The following is a 14,192-nucleotide window of genomic DNA, read 5'->3' as shown; positions in this document are numbered from 1 at the left end:
TTTTCAGCATCACTCTGGGAAAGGATATTCCTAATCTTAGCGATACTTCGAAGATGGAAGAAGGCGGTCCTAGTCACATGCTTTATGTGGGAGCTGAAGGAAAGGTCCTGGTCAAAAATGACCCCAAGGTTCCTTGCAGTTGTACTCGAAGTTAGGGTGATGCCATCTAGAGTAGAGATCCGATTCAAGAGTGTGTCCCTGAGGTGTTTAGGTCCAAAAATGATTACCTCAGTTTTATCTGAATTGAGCATTAAGAAGTTAGAAGACATCCAGGATTTAATGTCTTTCAGGCAGTCTTGCAGATGAGTAAGCTGGCTTGTGTCGTCTGGCTCCATCGACAAGTAAAGTTGTGTGTCATCTGCATAACAGTGGAAGTTGATCGAATGCTTCCGGATTATGTCACCTAATGGGAGCATGTAAAGAGTGAAGAGAATCGGTCCTAAAACTGAACCCTGTGGTACACCATATGTAACTCTGCTATACTCCGAATGGTCATTATTAACATTAACAAACTGAAACCTGTCATATAAGTAGGACTTAAACCATTTTAGGGCAGTTCCTTTAATCCCAATGTCATGGTCTAGTCTCTGTAGCAGGATGCTGTGGTCGATGGTGTCAAATGCAGCACTGAGGTCCAAAAGGACAAGCACAGAGACAAGACCTCTGTCTGAAGCTATAAGAAGATCATTCGAGACTCTGACCAGTGCTGTTTCAGTGCTATGGTGTTCCCTGAATCCAGACTGGAAGGCTTCAAAGAGCTCGTTGCTGTGCAGATGTTCATGTAACTGCTCCAGGACAACCTTCTCAAGGATCTTGGAGATGTAGGGGAGGTTGGATATTGGCCTATAGTTGGCTAACACATCTGGGTCAAGAGAAGGTTTTTTAAGTAAAGGGTTGATGACAGCCACCTTAAAGGCCTGTGGCACATAACCTGTGACTAAGGAAAGATTAATTTGATTTAATATAGAAGTGTTGACTAGAGGGAAGGCATCCTTAAGGAGGCTTGTCGGGATGGGATCCAGCAGACAAGTGGCTGACTTGGAGGAACCGACTGCAGAAGTTAATTCTGACAGGTCAATGGGGGCGAAGCTGTCCAAGTATGCACCAAGTCTGGGAGGTGCTTCTATGGGGACTGTAGTCTGTCCTCCATTACTGGCAATCTTCGTTCTAATATTCACAATCTTTTCAGTAAAGAAAGAAAGGAAGTCGTTACTGCTGAGAGTTGGGGGGATGCATGGCTCAACAGCACTATGGTTCTTGGTGAGCCTGCCCACGGTGCTGAAGAGGAACCTGGGGTTGTTCTTATTCTTTTCTATCAGGGACGAGTAGTAAGCGCTTCTGGCATTACGGAGTTCTTTTTTATATATTAATAAACTCTCCTTCCAGGCTTGGTGGACTTCCTCGTGCTGGCTGGAATGTGTCTTCCTTTCCAGTTGTCTGGTCTTCTGTTTTAAGGCACGCAGCTCTGGGCTGTACCAGGGAACTATTCTTTTCTGGTTGATAACCTTCTTCTTCAGGGGAGCGACGGCATCAAGTGTCCCAAGGAGTGCTGCTGCAGTGCTGTCCACAAGATAGTCCACCTGGGTGGGGTGGAATCAGCATAACTGCCCAATATATTATTACAAGATGTGGCAGCAAGCTCTGCTGGAATAAGCTCCTTAAATCTAGAAACAGCAGTGTCAGATAGACATCTACTGAAGCGGGACTTTTTCCCAGGTAGGATATAATTTGTTAAAGTAAATTCAAATGTAATTAAGGAGTGATCAGACAAGACGGGGTTCTGAGGAAGAACTGTGATTCGGTCAGCTTCTATTCCATAAGTGAGTACTAAATCAAGGATGTGATTAAAAGTGTGAGTGGGTTTGTTTACCCTCTGACAGAAGCCAACAGAATCAAGAAGCGACTTAAACGCAGTGGCCAGAGAATCATCATTGACGTCCACATGGATGTTAAAGTCACCCACTATAATGACTTTGTCTGAGTTCAATGCCAAGTTAGACAGAAAGTCAGGGAGTTCTTCTAAGAACTCAGAATAAGGTGCAGGAGGACGGTACACCACAGCAAGTAAGAGTGGTTTCTCTGCTTTCCAGTCTGGGTGGGAAAAGCTGACAATAAGGCTCTCAAATGAGTTAAATGAACTGTTAGGTCGAGGGTTAAGCACCAAATTTGACTGATAGATTGCAGCTACTCCTCCTCCTCTGCCAGTGGTGCGAGGTACATGGTAGTTAATGTAACCAGGAGGGGAAGATTCATTTAAACTAACATATTCATCTTGCTGCACCCAGGTTTCAGTGAGTGCTAATACACCAATCTGATAATTAGTAATTAAATCGTTCACTAGGAGAGACTTGGATGGGAGAGATCGAATATTAAGCAAACCACATTTAATAGTTTTACTGGGTTGGTTTGCTGGAGCAGTGGTTTTAATTTTAACTAAGTTGCTATAAGTTACTCCTCCAGATTTGGGTGCAGGCTTATAAAGCCTCGGGGCAGACACAGTTTCTATAGGCTGGGTGGGTGACAACACCAAGGAACCAGCAGAGGGGCGTGTTAAACTGCAGCTCTGCCTGCTGGTCTGAACTCTGGTTGCTTGTCAGGGATTAGTATTGCTAATAAATTGGCCTATGTTCCGAGATAAGAGAGATGCACCATCCAAAGTAGGATGGACGCCATCTCTCCGAATCAGACCAGGCTTTCCCCAGAAGGAGCTCCAATTGTCTATGTAAGCCACGTTGTTATCTAAGCACCACCTAGACATCCAGCGATGGAATGAACGCATGCGGCTAAACATGTCGTCACTCGCTAAATTGGGCAGCGGGCCAGAGAAAATTACGGAGTCCGACATTGTTTTTGCAACCTGAATTCAGACGTCCATCATCGTCTTCCGCTTATTCCTAGTAAGGAATAAGACCCTTACTAGTAAGGGTCGCGGTGGGGGTGGAGCCTATCCCAGCATCAACAGGCGAGAGGCGGGGTTCACCCTGGACAGGTCACCAGTCCATGGCAGGGCCAACACATAGAGACAGACAACCATTGGCTCTCCCAGCCACGCCTACGGTCAATTTAGAGTCTGGATTAACCTGGTCCCTCTTGATGTCTTTGGACTGTGGAGGAAGCTGGAGTACCAGAGAGAACCCAGCAGGAACAGGGAGAACATGGAGACTCACCCAGAAAGACCCCGTGCTGCAGCCGGGGCTCGAACCCGGAACCTTCTTCCTGGGGGGCCACAGGGAGGACCACTGCTCCACCGTAGAATTCAGACATCAAGATGATAAAACAAAAGGAATCCATGTTTGCTGTGTTGCCGTTTCTGCTTCTACCAGGTTGTTTACTAGAACTAGACGCCGCTCAGACAGCTCACACCTTCAGCAGTCATCCTTAGCGGCGCCAACGACGAGCCCACCCTCGCAGAGCGAGAGGGAGGTGCAAGCTGATACTTGGATTTGGCGTGGAGGAGCAGATAAATGCTGCAGCTTGTTAGCAGGAGCCCGGTGGCCATCAGGCCCCTGGATGGGACCACGAGGGACACGCGGGCTCGGTTCGCTTGACTGATTTGATGCCACCTGCAGCTCATTGTTGATGACCTCAGCAAACGAAGGCCTCCTGGAGCCAAACTGGAACAGTCACGTGATAGAGAGCGTGAAGAACCAGGGACTCCAACTAACCCAGAGAATGTTTGCCAGTAAACTATCAAAGTACCAACCAGTCCATACCGACCTCTGTAACAGACCCAACATTTATTAACCAAATATCAACAGACACATACTGTTGTCTTTAAAAATACATGTTCAGTTCATTATGTTAGTTATTTAAAACTTTAAAAATTAGGACATTCATCGCAAAGTTTGGTGAAGTCTGTTTAAAAGAGCATTCGTCTCCTCCTGAACTCATCTGCACGGCGCCTCACAGCGACAGGTTGACGTCACTCTTCATCTTGCCGCTGCTCAGGCTGTGGATCATGGCGATCATGGCCGAGTGTTTGTTCAGCTCGTCCTCCTTCTGCTTCAGCCTCGTCTCCAGCTGACTCTTCTGCAGCTCCAGAGACGACACCTGGGAAGCGGGACACATCGGCTCACTGCTCTACGCCTGTCTCTCTCTCTACAGATGAGAGGTCTGACTGTTTTTGTGTCAAGCTGTCAGTTACACCTCAACAGTGCAGGTGGGAATTCGATGGAATATATCGATTAAACGCCACGCCTGCTTCAAATAAACCGACAGAAACTACAACTGTAAAAGAAGAGCGTGAACAGGAGTCAGCAGGGTCTGAAACTGTTGTTCGGCAAACTTTTATTCGAGAAGATGTTGCAGGAGTCATTTTTCGGATGCGTTTGAAGTGTGTTACCTTGATGCTAGCGTCCTTCCTGGCCTGCTCTGTCTTGTTGAGATCTTTCCTCAACACGTCCACCGTCTCCTCCAGGTCTCTTTGCTCCTGATCCTTCACCTTTCCCTTCTCTTCCTCCGCTCGCAATTCATCTCGCAGACCTGATGCAAACAAGCCACACTTGCGTTAATAGTTCAGACCTGCGCCACCGTCACTCCTGACGCAGCCACCGGAGTGACCATATGTAAATCCAGTGAGAGGAAACCAGCCGAGACTGATTCAGGGGCTGGTAGAATCCAAGCAACCTGTGATGTCATCGCCTTTCTGCTGTAGCTCTGAACGCAGGGATCGGATCTCGTCCTCCCTCTCCTCCAACGCTGACGCCATCCTGGAAAAAGTCAGGAACAGAATTTCGTGCCCCATTTGGTTTGCTTCAGGTGGTGTTCCTGCCTGACTCCGTGCAGATAGAGAGTGTGGTACCTGTTGTGCTGCAGCTGCAGGGCGTCGTGCTTCTTCTGCAGCGCCTCGTCGTGTTTGGTGAGGAGGTGGTGAGCAGCCTGCAGCTCCTTCAGCAGACGCTCGCTCTCGCTGAACCTGCGCAGGGGACAATGGCAGGCAGATCCCTGTGAACCTGCCCTCACCTGCTACCTTTGAGCTGAGCCTCATAGCACACTTTACTGTGAATGGTAATTATTGGTTTAAACAGTCAAAATAGTCAAATTTAGGTGTGTTGACACCAGAAAACGGGCGCAGTTGTTGAATTCCAGCGTCAGTGATGGAATGAAACCAGGAATCAGTAAAGTCCGTTGATGAGGAAGAGTCGGGGAGCAACGTGGCAACCAGACACGCTAGAATTGAAGTTAAATGTGGTACCTCGTTGCTGGAGGGGGTGAAAAAATATCGATACAGCAAGATATCGTGATGCCTCCCCCATCGATACAAATCAGAACACCGGCGCCAAAGATCGACATGTGTCAGGGTTCAGACATTTTTTTGCCAGCAGATTCCCGAGACATTTCCATGACACATGAAAAATAAAGAGAAATGTCAAATTTTAATGACATATATTCAACTGAAATGAATGCCAAGCTACGTTAATACATACAAATAAATCTATATTAAATTAAAGGTTTTTTTCTGTCAAACTCTAAAAGAGGGTGTTCATGAGGGAAGTCCAACTACTTTTCTAAAATTTTGAGGCTTTGTTTATCGTTCAAAAAATGTTACAGGCCTTGAAATCCCCATTTTTAGTTCCCTTGAATTGTTTTTGTTCTTCAGAAAGAGTAAGTCGAATTTTACAGAACTGGGCGGATATTTTTGAATTGGATAAGATTCCTGACCCGAGCCTGGACCTGACCTGGTGAGCAGAGCGTTGTAGGCTCCTTTAAGGGCTTGATGCTCCTCAGAGTCCTGCTGTAGCCGGGCGTTGTGTTGCAGCAGCTCCTCCATGTCTGCCTTGGAGCGCTCCACCTCCAGGACCTGGCTGCCCAGCTCAGCCTGCAGGTCCTCCCTCCGACGCTCCGCCTCCTTCAGCAGGCAGCCCAGCTTACGAGCCTGCCAACACAGAACCACCCAGACATGACGACTACCAGGACGACTAGATCGGTGCCGTCACAGCGACCTTTGACCTTCATGCTCGAGTCCCCGAGGACGTGTGAGATCATGTCATTCCCGCGTGAAATGTTCAGATGTGTGAACGTACCTCGGCTTCAGCCTGAGCTCGCTGGAACTGATACTGAGCGATGAGCCGGTCAGCCTGAGAGAGAGCCAAAGCTTTCGCTTCCAACAAGTCCTGAAGACGGCTCTCCTTTGACTGGCGGGGAGAAACATGAGGCAAGCGTCATTTAAAAAAAGGAGCCACATTTTAATCTAAAATCACTAGTAATCACACCAGTAGCCACCAACCCTTCCCACTCCAGACGCCCCGACAGTGTTTAAGGTGTCATCCTTTATCAGTCGATATTCATGGAAGAACTGACAACGTCCGTAACCTCGTACGTCAGGTCAAACTTACTGACTCTGATCAAATCCAAACTCCGTTCAGAAAACAAGCATTTTAAAAGTTGTCTGCTTGTTGTGACATACAAATACATTCTTTTTTTTATACAAATCAGGATCATGTCGTTGTTTCAATCTGTCAATTGTAATCAAATCACAGTCAAATCTACCTTGGAAGTAGTAATGACTGACGGTTGTCTGGAGGACCGCCGCCAGTGCAAGGCAGCAATAAGGTTATTTGACTGAGTTTAAGATGGAAGTAAGTAATTAGATCCAGGGCAGTTTACAAGTCTCGGACAGCAAAGTAAAACAGAATCACTCACAGCAAAAGCAGAGAGCTTCTGCTCGTAAACGTCGATGATCTCAGACACGTGCGAGTCCTTCGCCTGCTCCTGCAACTACAGGCGGCACACAGGCATCACTGAATCAGTCGCTCACACATCAACGCGAAAGGCGTCAAGCTGTTTCCTACACACTGCACCTCCAAGCCTTTCTGGATCTTCTCAGCGAGACTGTGCACGACAGCGCTGGAGCCACTGGAACCGTCCAGCACACTGCTGTTTGCCCTGGGAGGAGGGACATCCTGTACCGCAACACGCTTGATGGACAGCTCAGCTTCCCTCTGGCGGTAGGCATTGTTGGCAGCGATACTTTCCCCGAGCCTTGAGAACAACAAGAACAACGTTGTCAGCATCTCAGTTGTTTCTGTGTATGTGAGGGTCTCATGTCCAGCGATGACTCACACCAGCGAAGGGAAGTCTGGGAGCGGCGTGGCTTCCAACAACAGGGAGAGTCCCGTCTGCACGCGCTCTCTGTGGTGAGACGTCAGGGCGAGAGACAGAGGAGTCACAAACCTCTGGTCCTGACAGACGGAGACAAAGATGGAGTGAGGAAACATCCGAGAAAATATGAGAGTCGGGGTGAGGAGGCGTGTTTACCTGTAACATCCTGTAGAAGCTGGTCTCCATGTCCTTCACCTGCGGTCTCAGTTTGCTCATCAGCGCCAGAGTCTTCAGTAGTGCTTCAGAGCACACCTGACTGAAACACACACACACACACACACACACACACACACACACACACACAGCACACCAGCACTGCAACGGTGGACGTCTTCAGAGCGTTCTCTTAAAACACACAGTACCCCCACATTGATGTGCTAAGCTAACTAGCGTAGAGAATCTTGCTCTCTGACTCTGAGGACGATGGACAATAAGTTTCCCCAAAAGTGGGCGTGCTTATTTGAGTGACACCAGCAAATACAATATAGCAAACACATACCTCAGCAAAATATACTTTTATACAAAAGTACTCACCACAGTATAAAACCAGCTTTGAGTTACAGAGCAGTAAGTAGTTCTAGCGCCCCCTGCTGGTCGTAAAGTATGTTCTTCTGATGTCAAAAGTCATAGATAAAGTATCAGAAGAACAGGTGGTTTCATACTCGGCTCCAGTGACACCTCACTCACTCACCTGAGGTCATTGTCAGAGCTGGTGGGCAGACAGCAGAGAGGGTTGTTGCTATGACAACAGGACAGGAGGGATTCAGCCTGTGAGAGGCAGAGCTGAGCGCTCACTTGCTGGGACACCAAAGCCCTGGTGGAGTCCTCGGCACACAGGAGTGGAAGAGTTAAAGCAGCAAAGGAGTGTTGGGTCGTCGGGTTCAGTGGACCGGGATACGTCGGTTCTTTCATCACTAACCAAGAGGGAAATAAGCACAATGCTTCTCTGTACGGGTGGAAGTTCCACCAGAAAACTAAACATCTTCGTGTCTGGGTCTCACTTTAGCAGTGAAACCTACGAAACAGATGTGAGACACAAGCAAACATCTGTTGGTGGCCACCACTGAAAGGATATTGAGGAGCAGACTGGTAACGTGCGCGATGCGCTGGCAGTGTTTTTTCAGGTGAGCGTCGCCCTGTGATGGATTGAGGCCCTGTAGGAACTCAAACAGGACTGGAAGCAACATGTCCACGAAGCTCAGCACACACTCGAACACACTCTCGTCTCCCAGCGCCTCCTGGACAGACAGGAGGAGCCACGTTCAAGAAACCAACCAAGCATTTCGTACTGAAACGAAGCAGCGAGGCCCCACTGGTGTAGTGAAGTGCCTTATTAGCGTTGGATTTCATGATGCTTGTGGCAAAGTTTCATTCACCACAATGTTTGCTTGGATTAAGAGAAGATGCTTCCCAGCACAGAGCTGGAAAAGCTGTAATCAGAGGTCGTCTGTGTTGCAGGCTGTCTGTCTGAGGAGCTAAAACAACACCAATGAAGTGTCGTCTGAGCGGCGCCGTACCTCAAGTAGCTCCATCAACAGCTGCAGGGCCTGAAGTGAGCAGGATTCAGCGCCCTCCACGGGCGAGCTCAGCCAGTGTGCCAGCACCAGCCCAGACTCCACTTTACGCTCACCAGCGAGTCCGGCCACCTGTCTACGGCCTGCAGCTCGCAGTTTAGGTCCAGCCGGTCTGAAAACCACCTGGCACAACAGTGAGCGTAGACCTGAGATGCTGCACATGGCCAGGAGCAGCTCCAACACCTGGAGAGGACAAAGAGAATGCAGATGAAGAAAAACTGAAAAAACTGGACGGACGAAAAGACATTAAAGAGACAGAAGCAGATTTGTACACAGAAGTTTGGTTGCAACTCCCCTTGGCTGCAGAGTCGGGGTCCTTCGACTGCAGCAGTCCTAAAACTTGAGACACACACGCTGAGAAATGCTGATACCTTTAGAGGTGGAAAGAAAAGAACTGTTATTTCACTGCAGCAACACAGACGGTTCACAATCTGAGGGATGTGGACAGTGTGTGCGTGTGTTTTTACCGAGTGAGGTAATCCGCTATCTTGGGGTTCTGCAAGAGATCAACCAAGAGGTCAACCGAGTACTTGCGGGTCAGAGTCCCATCACCGTTCACGATGATGTTGAACACAAGCTGGAAAGTCTGGTGGATGTTCTTGGCATCAAAGAGCTGAGAAACGGTGAAGGGAGGAACACACGCCAGCACACCGACACAGACACAACCAAAGCCCGTGTTAACTACCGATATTATTTCAGACATTTATCCAAAACACTTATAAAGTGGAGACGAGGGAACCAGACATCGAACACTCCCGCCCACCTTCTCTCCAACCTTCTCGTTCAGCGTGAGGCTGGCCAGGATGGACAGCGTGAAGACCACCACAGTCAGGCTGTTGTGAGCTAGAAAGTTGATCAGTGTGCGATAAAACGATTTCACGTTGTCCTGCAAGAACACACGCAAATTAAAAAGGTGTTAGAAACGAACAGGAACATTGTCAGTGCCGTGGTGCCATGAACACGTTTCAGCACAAAACATCTGTAAATACAGCTGGAACCACAGAAACTCACCAGAGACTTGATGTGACTCTGCACCGAGGGGTTGTCACGGCACAAGTTAGCCAGGAGTCCAAGGCACGGCATGATGATGTCATCATTGTGAGACTGGCTGCACCAAAAGATCCAGGTTTATATTTGGTGACAGTTAAACACCGCTCTTGTCTTATGCCATGGGAACCCTGGTTCTTACATGTTGGCCATGAGGAACGTGAGGAGCTCATGGATGTAGTTGGTCGCCGGGAAGACGTGAGTGTTGTAGGTCAGTTTCTGCAGCACCTGCAGACACTGAAAGATACAAAACAACATTACAATCATAAAACCTTTGCTGAAATCATGCTGGGATGAGTTTACCGAGACAAAGATGAGCTCAGGAGAACCCAACACACAGTTCCAGCTCCACAAGGTACATGACAGGCCACAGCGTTGATTCAATCAAGCACAACAGAAGTCAGACACTGACGCTACCTGCAGCGTTGGCCCTTACCTGCAGCACCACAGGCTCTCCAGGAGAGGTGCTGTGGCGGTGGATGACGGCGGCCAGGGTGCTGGTGAGGTTGTAGCTGCTGTGAAGCATGTGTCGGCCATCATCATCACCAGCTGAGGGGGAGAACATGCAGGAACTGGTACTTCAGTTGTCTACCACACACCAGAAATCCTGACAGTGTAGCTTTCCTCTCTCTGACTGAAGCACAGCAGTTGTACTTGCAGACAGTCGTGAAAGAGAACAAGCTTTTACTGTACACACTTCACACAAACTCTATTTTCTATGACTGCGACACCTGATGTATTTATTCTTTTATGTTCTCATCTCTGATGCCGACACAGGAAAGTCAACAACATCAACGGCCAATTCATTGGCTGTTTATTCTCGGTGTAATGACATGGGCGCAGCACTGGAGCTCAGCCGGAGTGCAGCACTGGAGCTCAGCCGGAGTGCAGCACTGGAGCTCAGCCGGAGTGCAGCACTGGAGCTCAGCCGGAGTGCAGCACTGGAGCTCAGCCGGAGTGCAGCACTGGAGCTCAGCCGGAGTGCAGCACTGGAGCTCAGCCGGAGTGCAGCACTGGAGCTCAGCCGGAGTGCAGCACTGGAGCTCAGCTGGAGTGCTCTACGATAGAGGACGCAGGACATCATTTCTGATTGAAACCAAGTCTGAACTACGTGTTCAAACCAGCTGACATCAGCCAGCTGATCACATGACCACGACAGATACATCGCCCTTTCCAAACAACTAACTACTGGTTACGTGATGGTGAAAGTGTAGCCTGAAAACCGGTGGAATACCAAGCTGGGCCAGCAGGGAAATGGCGGAGCTGGTCAGGGCAGGACTGGTGTTTGGGTTCCCCGTCAGCTCCACCAGCCCGCTCACACACTCGCCGGGCAGCACCTGACCCGAGGACAGCAGCTGGTCACATTTAAGGCCTGAAACTTCCTGCAGACATTGGAGACACAACACATGCAGGCTGCTGAGACTGTCGGCTGCATGACGGTGTTGATTTAAACGTGACAAAGTATAAATATCCACGCCGGGGTTGTGTTAGTCACCACGAGAATGAAAGATTTCCACACTGGGTCGATGGCATCTGTATAACTTGCCTGTTGTGAGTTATTTCAGACAGAAAAGACATTTGGTGGTGACAGTAACAGCCGTGCAAGTTGTCAGGGGGCATTAGGACGGCATCTCACCTCCACCTGTCTCTGGAGCACAGCTGCGGTCTGCGCCGTCCTGCCGTCCCTGTACTGCTGGATGGCCAGCAGGAGAGACTTCAGACACGTAGTCACGTCCATCCTGAAGAGGAAAATTGAGGTCGTAATTCTTCGGTAACGTAACAGATGGAACAATCGGCGTAACGCGTCCAAAGCAGCGTCAAACAACGTCCACCGCCGGCGTCCCAGCACCAGCTAGCGGCTAGCTGGCTAACACCAGCCTCCCCGGCGGCTACAACCGCTGTTACCGGAGTTTACGTGGCTGCAACATGAACCGTCAGGCTGTTTCGGTTTGCTTGTTGTCTCGGAGGACCCGAGTCGGCTTCACTTACCGGAGCAAATACCAACAACAACCGGCGACACTCCGCGGTTTCCTCCCGCCTCAAGCTTCGAACGGGACAGGACTGTACCATGTAGGAGACAGAGAGAGGGGGAGACGGCACGGACCACATCCGCGATAAGGTCAGTAATTGATTCGTGTATCGCGATAAATCAATTTATTCTGTCAGTAAAGCTGTTCTACTCTCGCTCTGATAAGATGTAATGATGATTTGTGTAAAGTTAACGAACTAAATTAATATTTTCTCCTTTCACATGGCTTTGGCGACGTGACGCAAGAATTGACCCAACGTAAGGGGCGGAGCTAACCAAGCCATTGTAAATAAATAAATTAATTAATTAAAAAAATGAAAATGAAAATTAAAGTTTGATTACGCTGAATTTCCTCTGACTTTCTTTTATTCAATGCATTCAGGATTGAACGAAATCAAACACAGCAACGCTCATGAAGAGAGGACGGAGCAGGATTCAATGAGGTTCACCAGGATGAAAAGTGGAAGGGCTTCAGAGGTGTGTGTGTGTGTGTGTGGGGGGGGGGGGGGGGGGTTAGAAGCATCGGGGATGCCATTTTTGTGTTCTTGAGGGACAGGAGATTAGGTTGTAGAATTTAGGACTAGATGGCATGATGTTACACACCTCTGTACAGCAGGCTGCAGTGTTCACTCGAAAGTAGGAGAGAGGGAGAGAGAGAGAGAGAGCCCACCATGTTTTTTTTATGAAACTATCATCAACATGGTCACTTTAATTCCTCCGAAAACAAAAAAGAGCTTCACCTAAAAGCTCAGTTTGTGGGTGGATCCAAAAATCGTGGACAAAAGTTTTACAACCCTAATGGTGACCTTTTGGCTAATATTGAGTTTATGTACTAACATTAACACAAGACAAAACGAATCAATTTTAAAGGATTTTTCATTAGTGTATTGTTTGCCTTTAAAGAGGCTCCAGTGGTGAGCTGGACAGAGGGACCAGCCTCCCAGTTTCATATTTCACAGCACTGACACCAAACTGTGCCATGCTAATGGCTGACAACCATTGAATAGCAGGACTTCCTGCTGCAGCGCTGCATCTCTGGCTGGAAACCGCAGGTAAATAATGTGCATAATCATCGAACCCCAGAGGTTTTTTTCAGATCAGTTTAATGGTTTTTGTTGTTGTTGTTGTTTTCCTTCTGCTTTTCCTGTCCTGTTGTCCCCAAAATATCTCATCCCTGACACTGAAATGTCCAGTTTTCATTTTCAAATGACAGCAATGCAAATCTGAGAGAGGTGACAGGACCACCAGGCAGCGGCTGCAGTGCAGGAAGCTGCAGGAGGAGAACCGGCCTAAACAACAGGAACCCTATGTTCTCGCACTTGGAGGAGAGAAGATGAGGAACTCGTCCACTCGGCAAACGTCTGTATTTGAGAGATAACATTCTTCGTTAGTATTGCGGCTTCCTGCACGATCCTTTTAGCCGCTGAGAATGGGAGGTTGGGTCCTCGTCTTAGTGGATTCATGACGCGCTCCCAGAGGCCAAGCTGACAGAAGCGCTGAGATCCAAAGGCGTTTTGGTGCATTTATTGTAAAACAACCAGCCCAGAGCCATCACAGCGCATCAAGGATGGATTCAGGAAAAAAATGAAACCAGTGGATTAATCAGGAAAAGGGTGATGAATGAATGAGTGGGTCGCGGTCAACACAAACTACGGCTACTACCCGACCCTGACTCTCTCTCCTCTGTGTTCCCGGCGAGTGCCCACCTTTACGCACACGCACCTCTGCACGCACACACGCCGACTCCCCCGTGAACCAACCCCTATGCAACACACACACTCAAGCACACCATGCCCCTCCTTCTTAGCCTGTGTGTCTCCTACAGTTAGATCCCACACTTCAGTCCAGAGTTCAGGGAGGTAAGACTTCAACATAGTCGGGCGACCCGGGATCATCAAGAGAAGGTGGAGAAAAGGATGGTCAGAGAAGGCGAGGGAGAGAAGACAAGTGAGATCATGTGACCTACTCTCATAGTCCGGCTCCTCCTGCGCCCCCGGGGCTCTTTTGGTTTGGATCGAGAAGGCGGTCTTTCCCTTGACAGCGTAGCGCAGATGCGTCGCCAAGCCCTGGTTCTTCCTCTTGAAGTGGTGGATTGAATCGTTCAAGGTCTTGAAATGCATGTGCACCATGTTCACCGTCTGCAGGACACAAAACCCACCAGCAGAGATGTTGTGATGCCTGGAGGAACCTGATCCTGGGTCTGATCCTGGGTCACCAGTGGAGCGCTCGTTATTACTGCTGTCTTTGCTTCTGATATTTGCTAACAGTGTCACCTCACTTGTCTTTTGTTCCTGTTGTGGTTTTTATTTAACATCCCCATCATTTCGATTGAGTGGAATCATCTGGAGTGAATTGTGTGATTGTTTTCCCACCCATGACGTGAAAATGACCTCAAGTTATTTTGAGAGAAAATCTGAATATGCGCAAGATACGAGTACAAA

General features: G+C 48.7%; 1 protein-coding gene across 1 annotated transcript; it reads right to left on the bottom strand.

Moving 5' to 3' along the window:
• Positions 1-3,694: 3,694 nt before the first annotated feature.
• cip2a (cellular inhibitor of PP2A) lies at positions 3,695-11,925 on the bottom strand. Its single transcript, XM_086191880.1, has 22 exons — positions 11,712-11,925; positions 11,359-11,461; positions 10,957-11,104; positions 10,159-10,271; positions 9,865-9,959; positions 9,687-9,783; positions 9,439-9,561; positions 9,143-9,288; positions 8,973-9,046; positions 8,619-8,860; positions 8,177-8,339; positions 7,793-7,940; positions 7,258-7,357; positions 7,063-7,181; positions 6,801-6,981; positions 6,643-6,717; positions 6,024-6,134; positions 5,679-5,875; positions 4,802-4,915; positions 4,627-4,709; positions 4,343-4,482; positions 3,695-4,050 (listed from the first exon to the last, which is right to left on the bottom strand). The coding sequence occupies exons 2-22, from the start codon at positions 11,458-11,460 to the stop codon at positions 3,904-3,906; spliced, it is 2,718 nt and encodes a 905-aa protein (XP_086048006.1). The 5' UTR covers position 11,461; positions 11,712-11,925; the 3' UTR covers positions 3,695-3,903.
• Positions 11,926-14,192: the final 2,267 nt, after the last annotated feature.

The sequence above is a fragment of the Aulostomus chinensis genome, chromosome 21, assembly GCF_037954235.1.
Source record: "Aulostomus chinensis isolate RoL2024-O1b breed Wild chromosome 21, RoL_Achi_v1.0, whole genome shotgun sequence".
In the NCBI taxonomy this organism is placed as follows: domain Eukaryota; kingdom Metazoa; phylum Chordata; class Actinopteri; order Syngnathiformes; family Aulostomidae; genus Aulostomus; species Aulostomus chinensis.
This window is presented reverse-complemented; position numbering and strand designations above follow the sequence as displayed.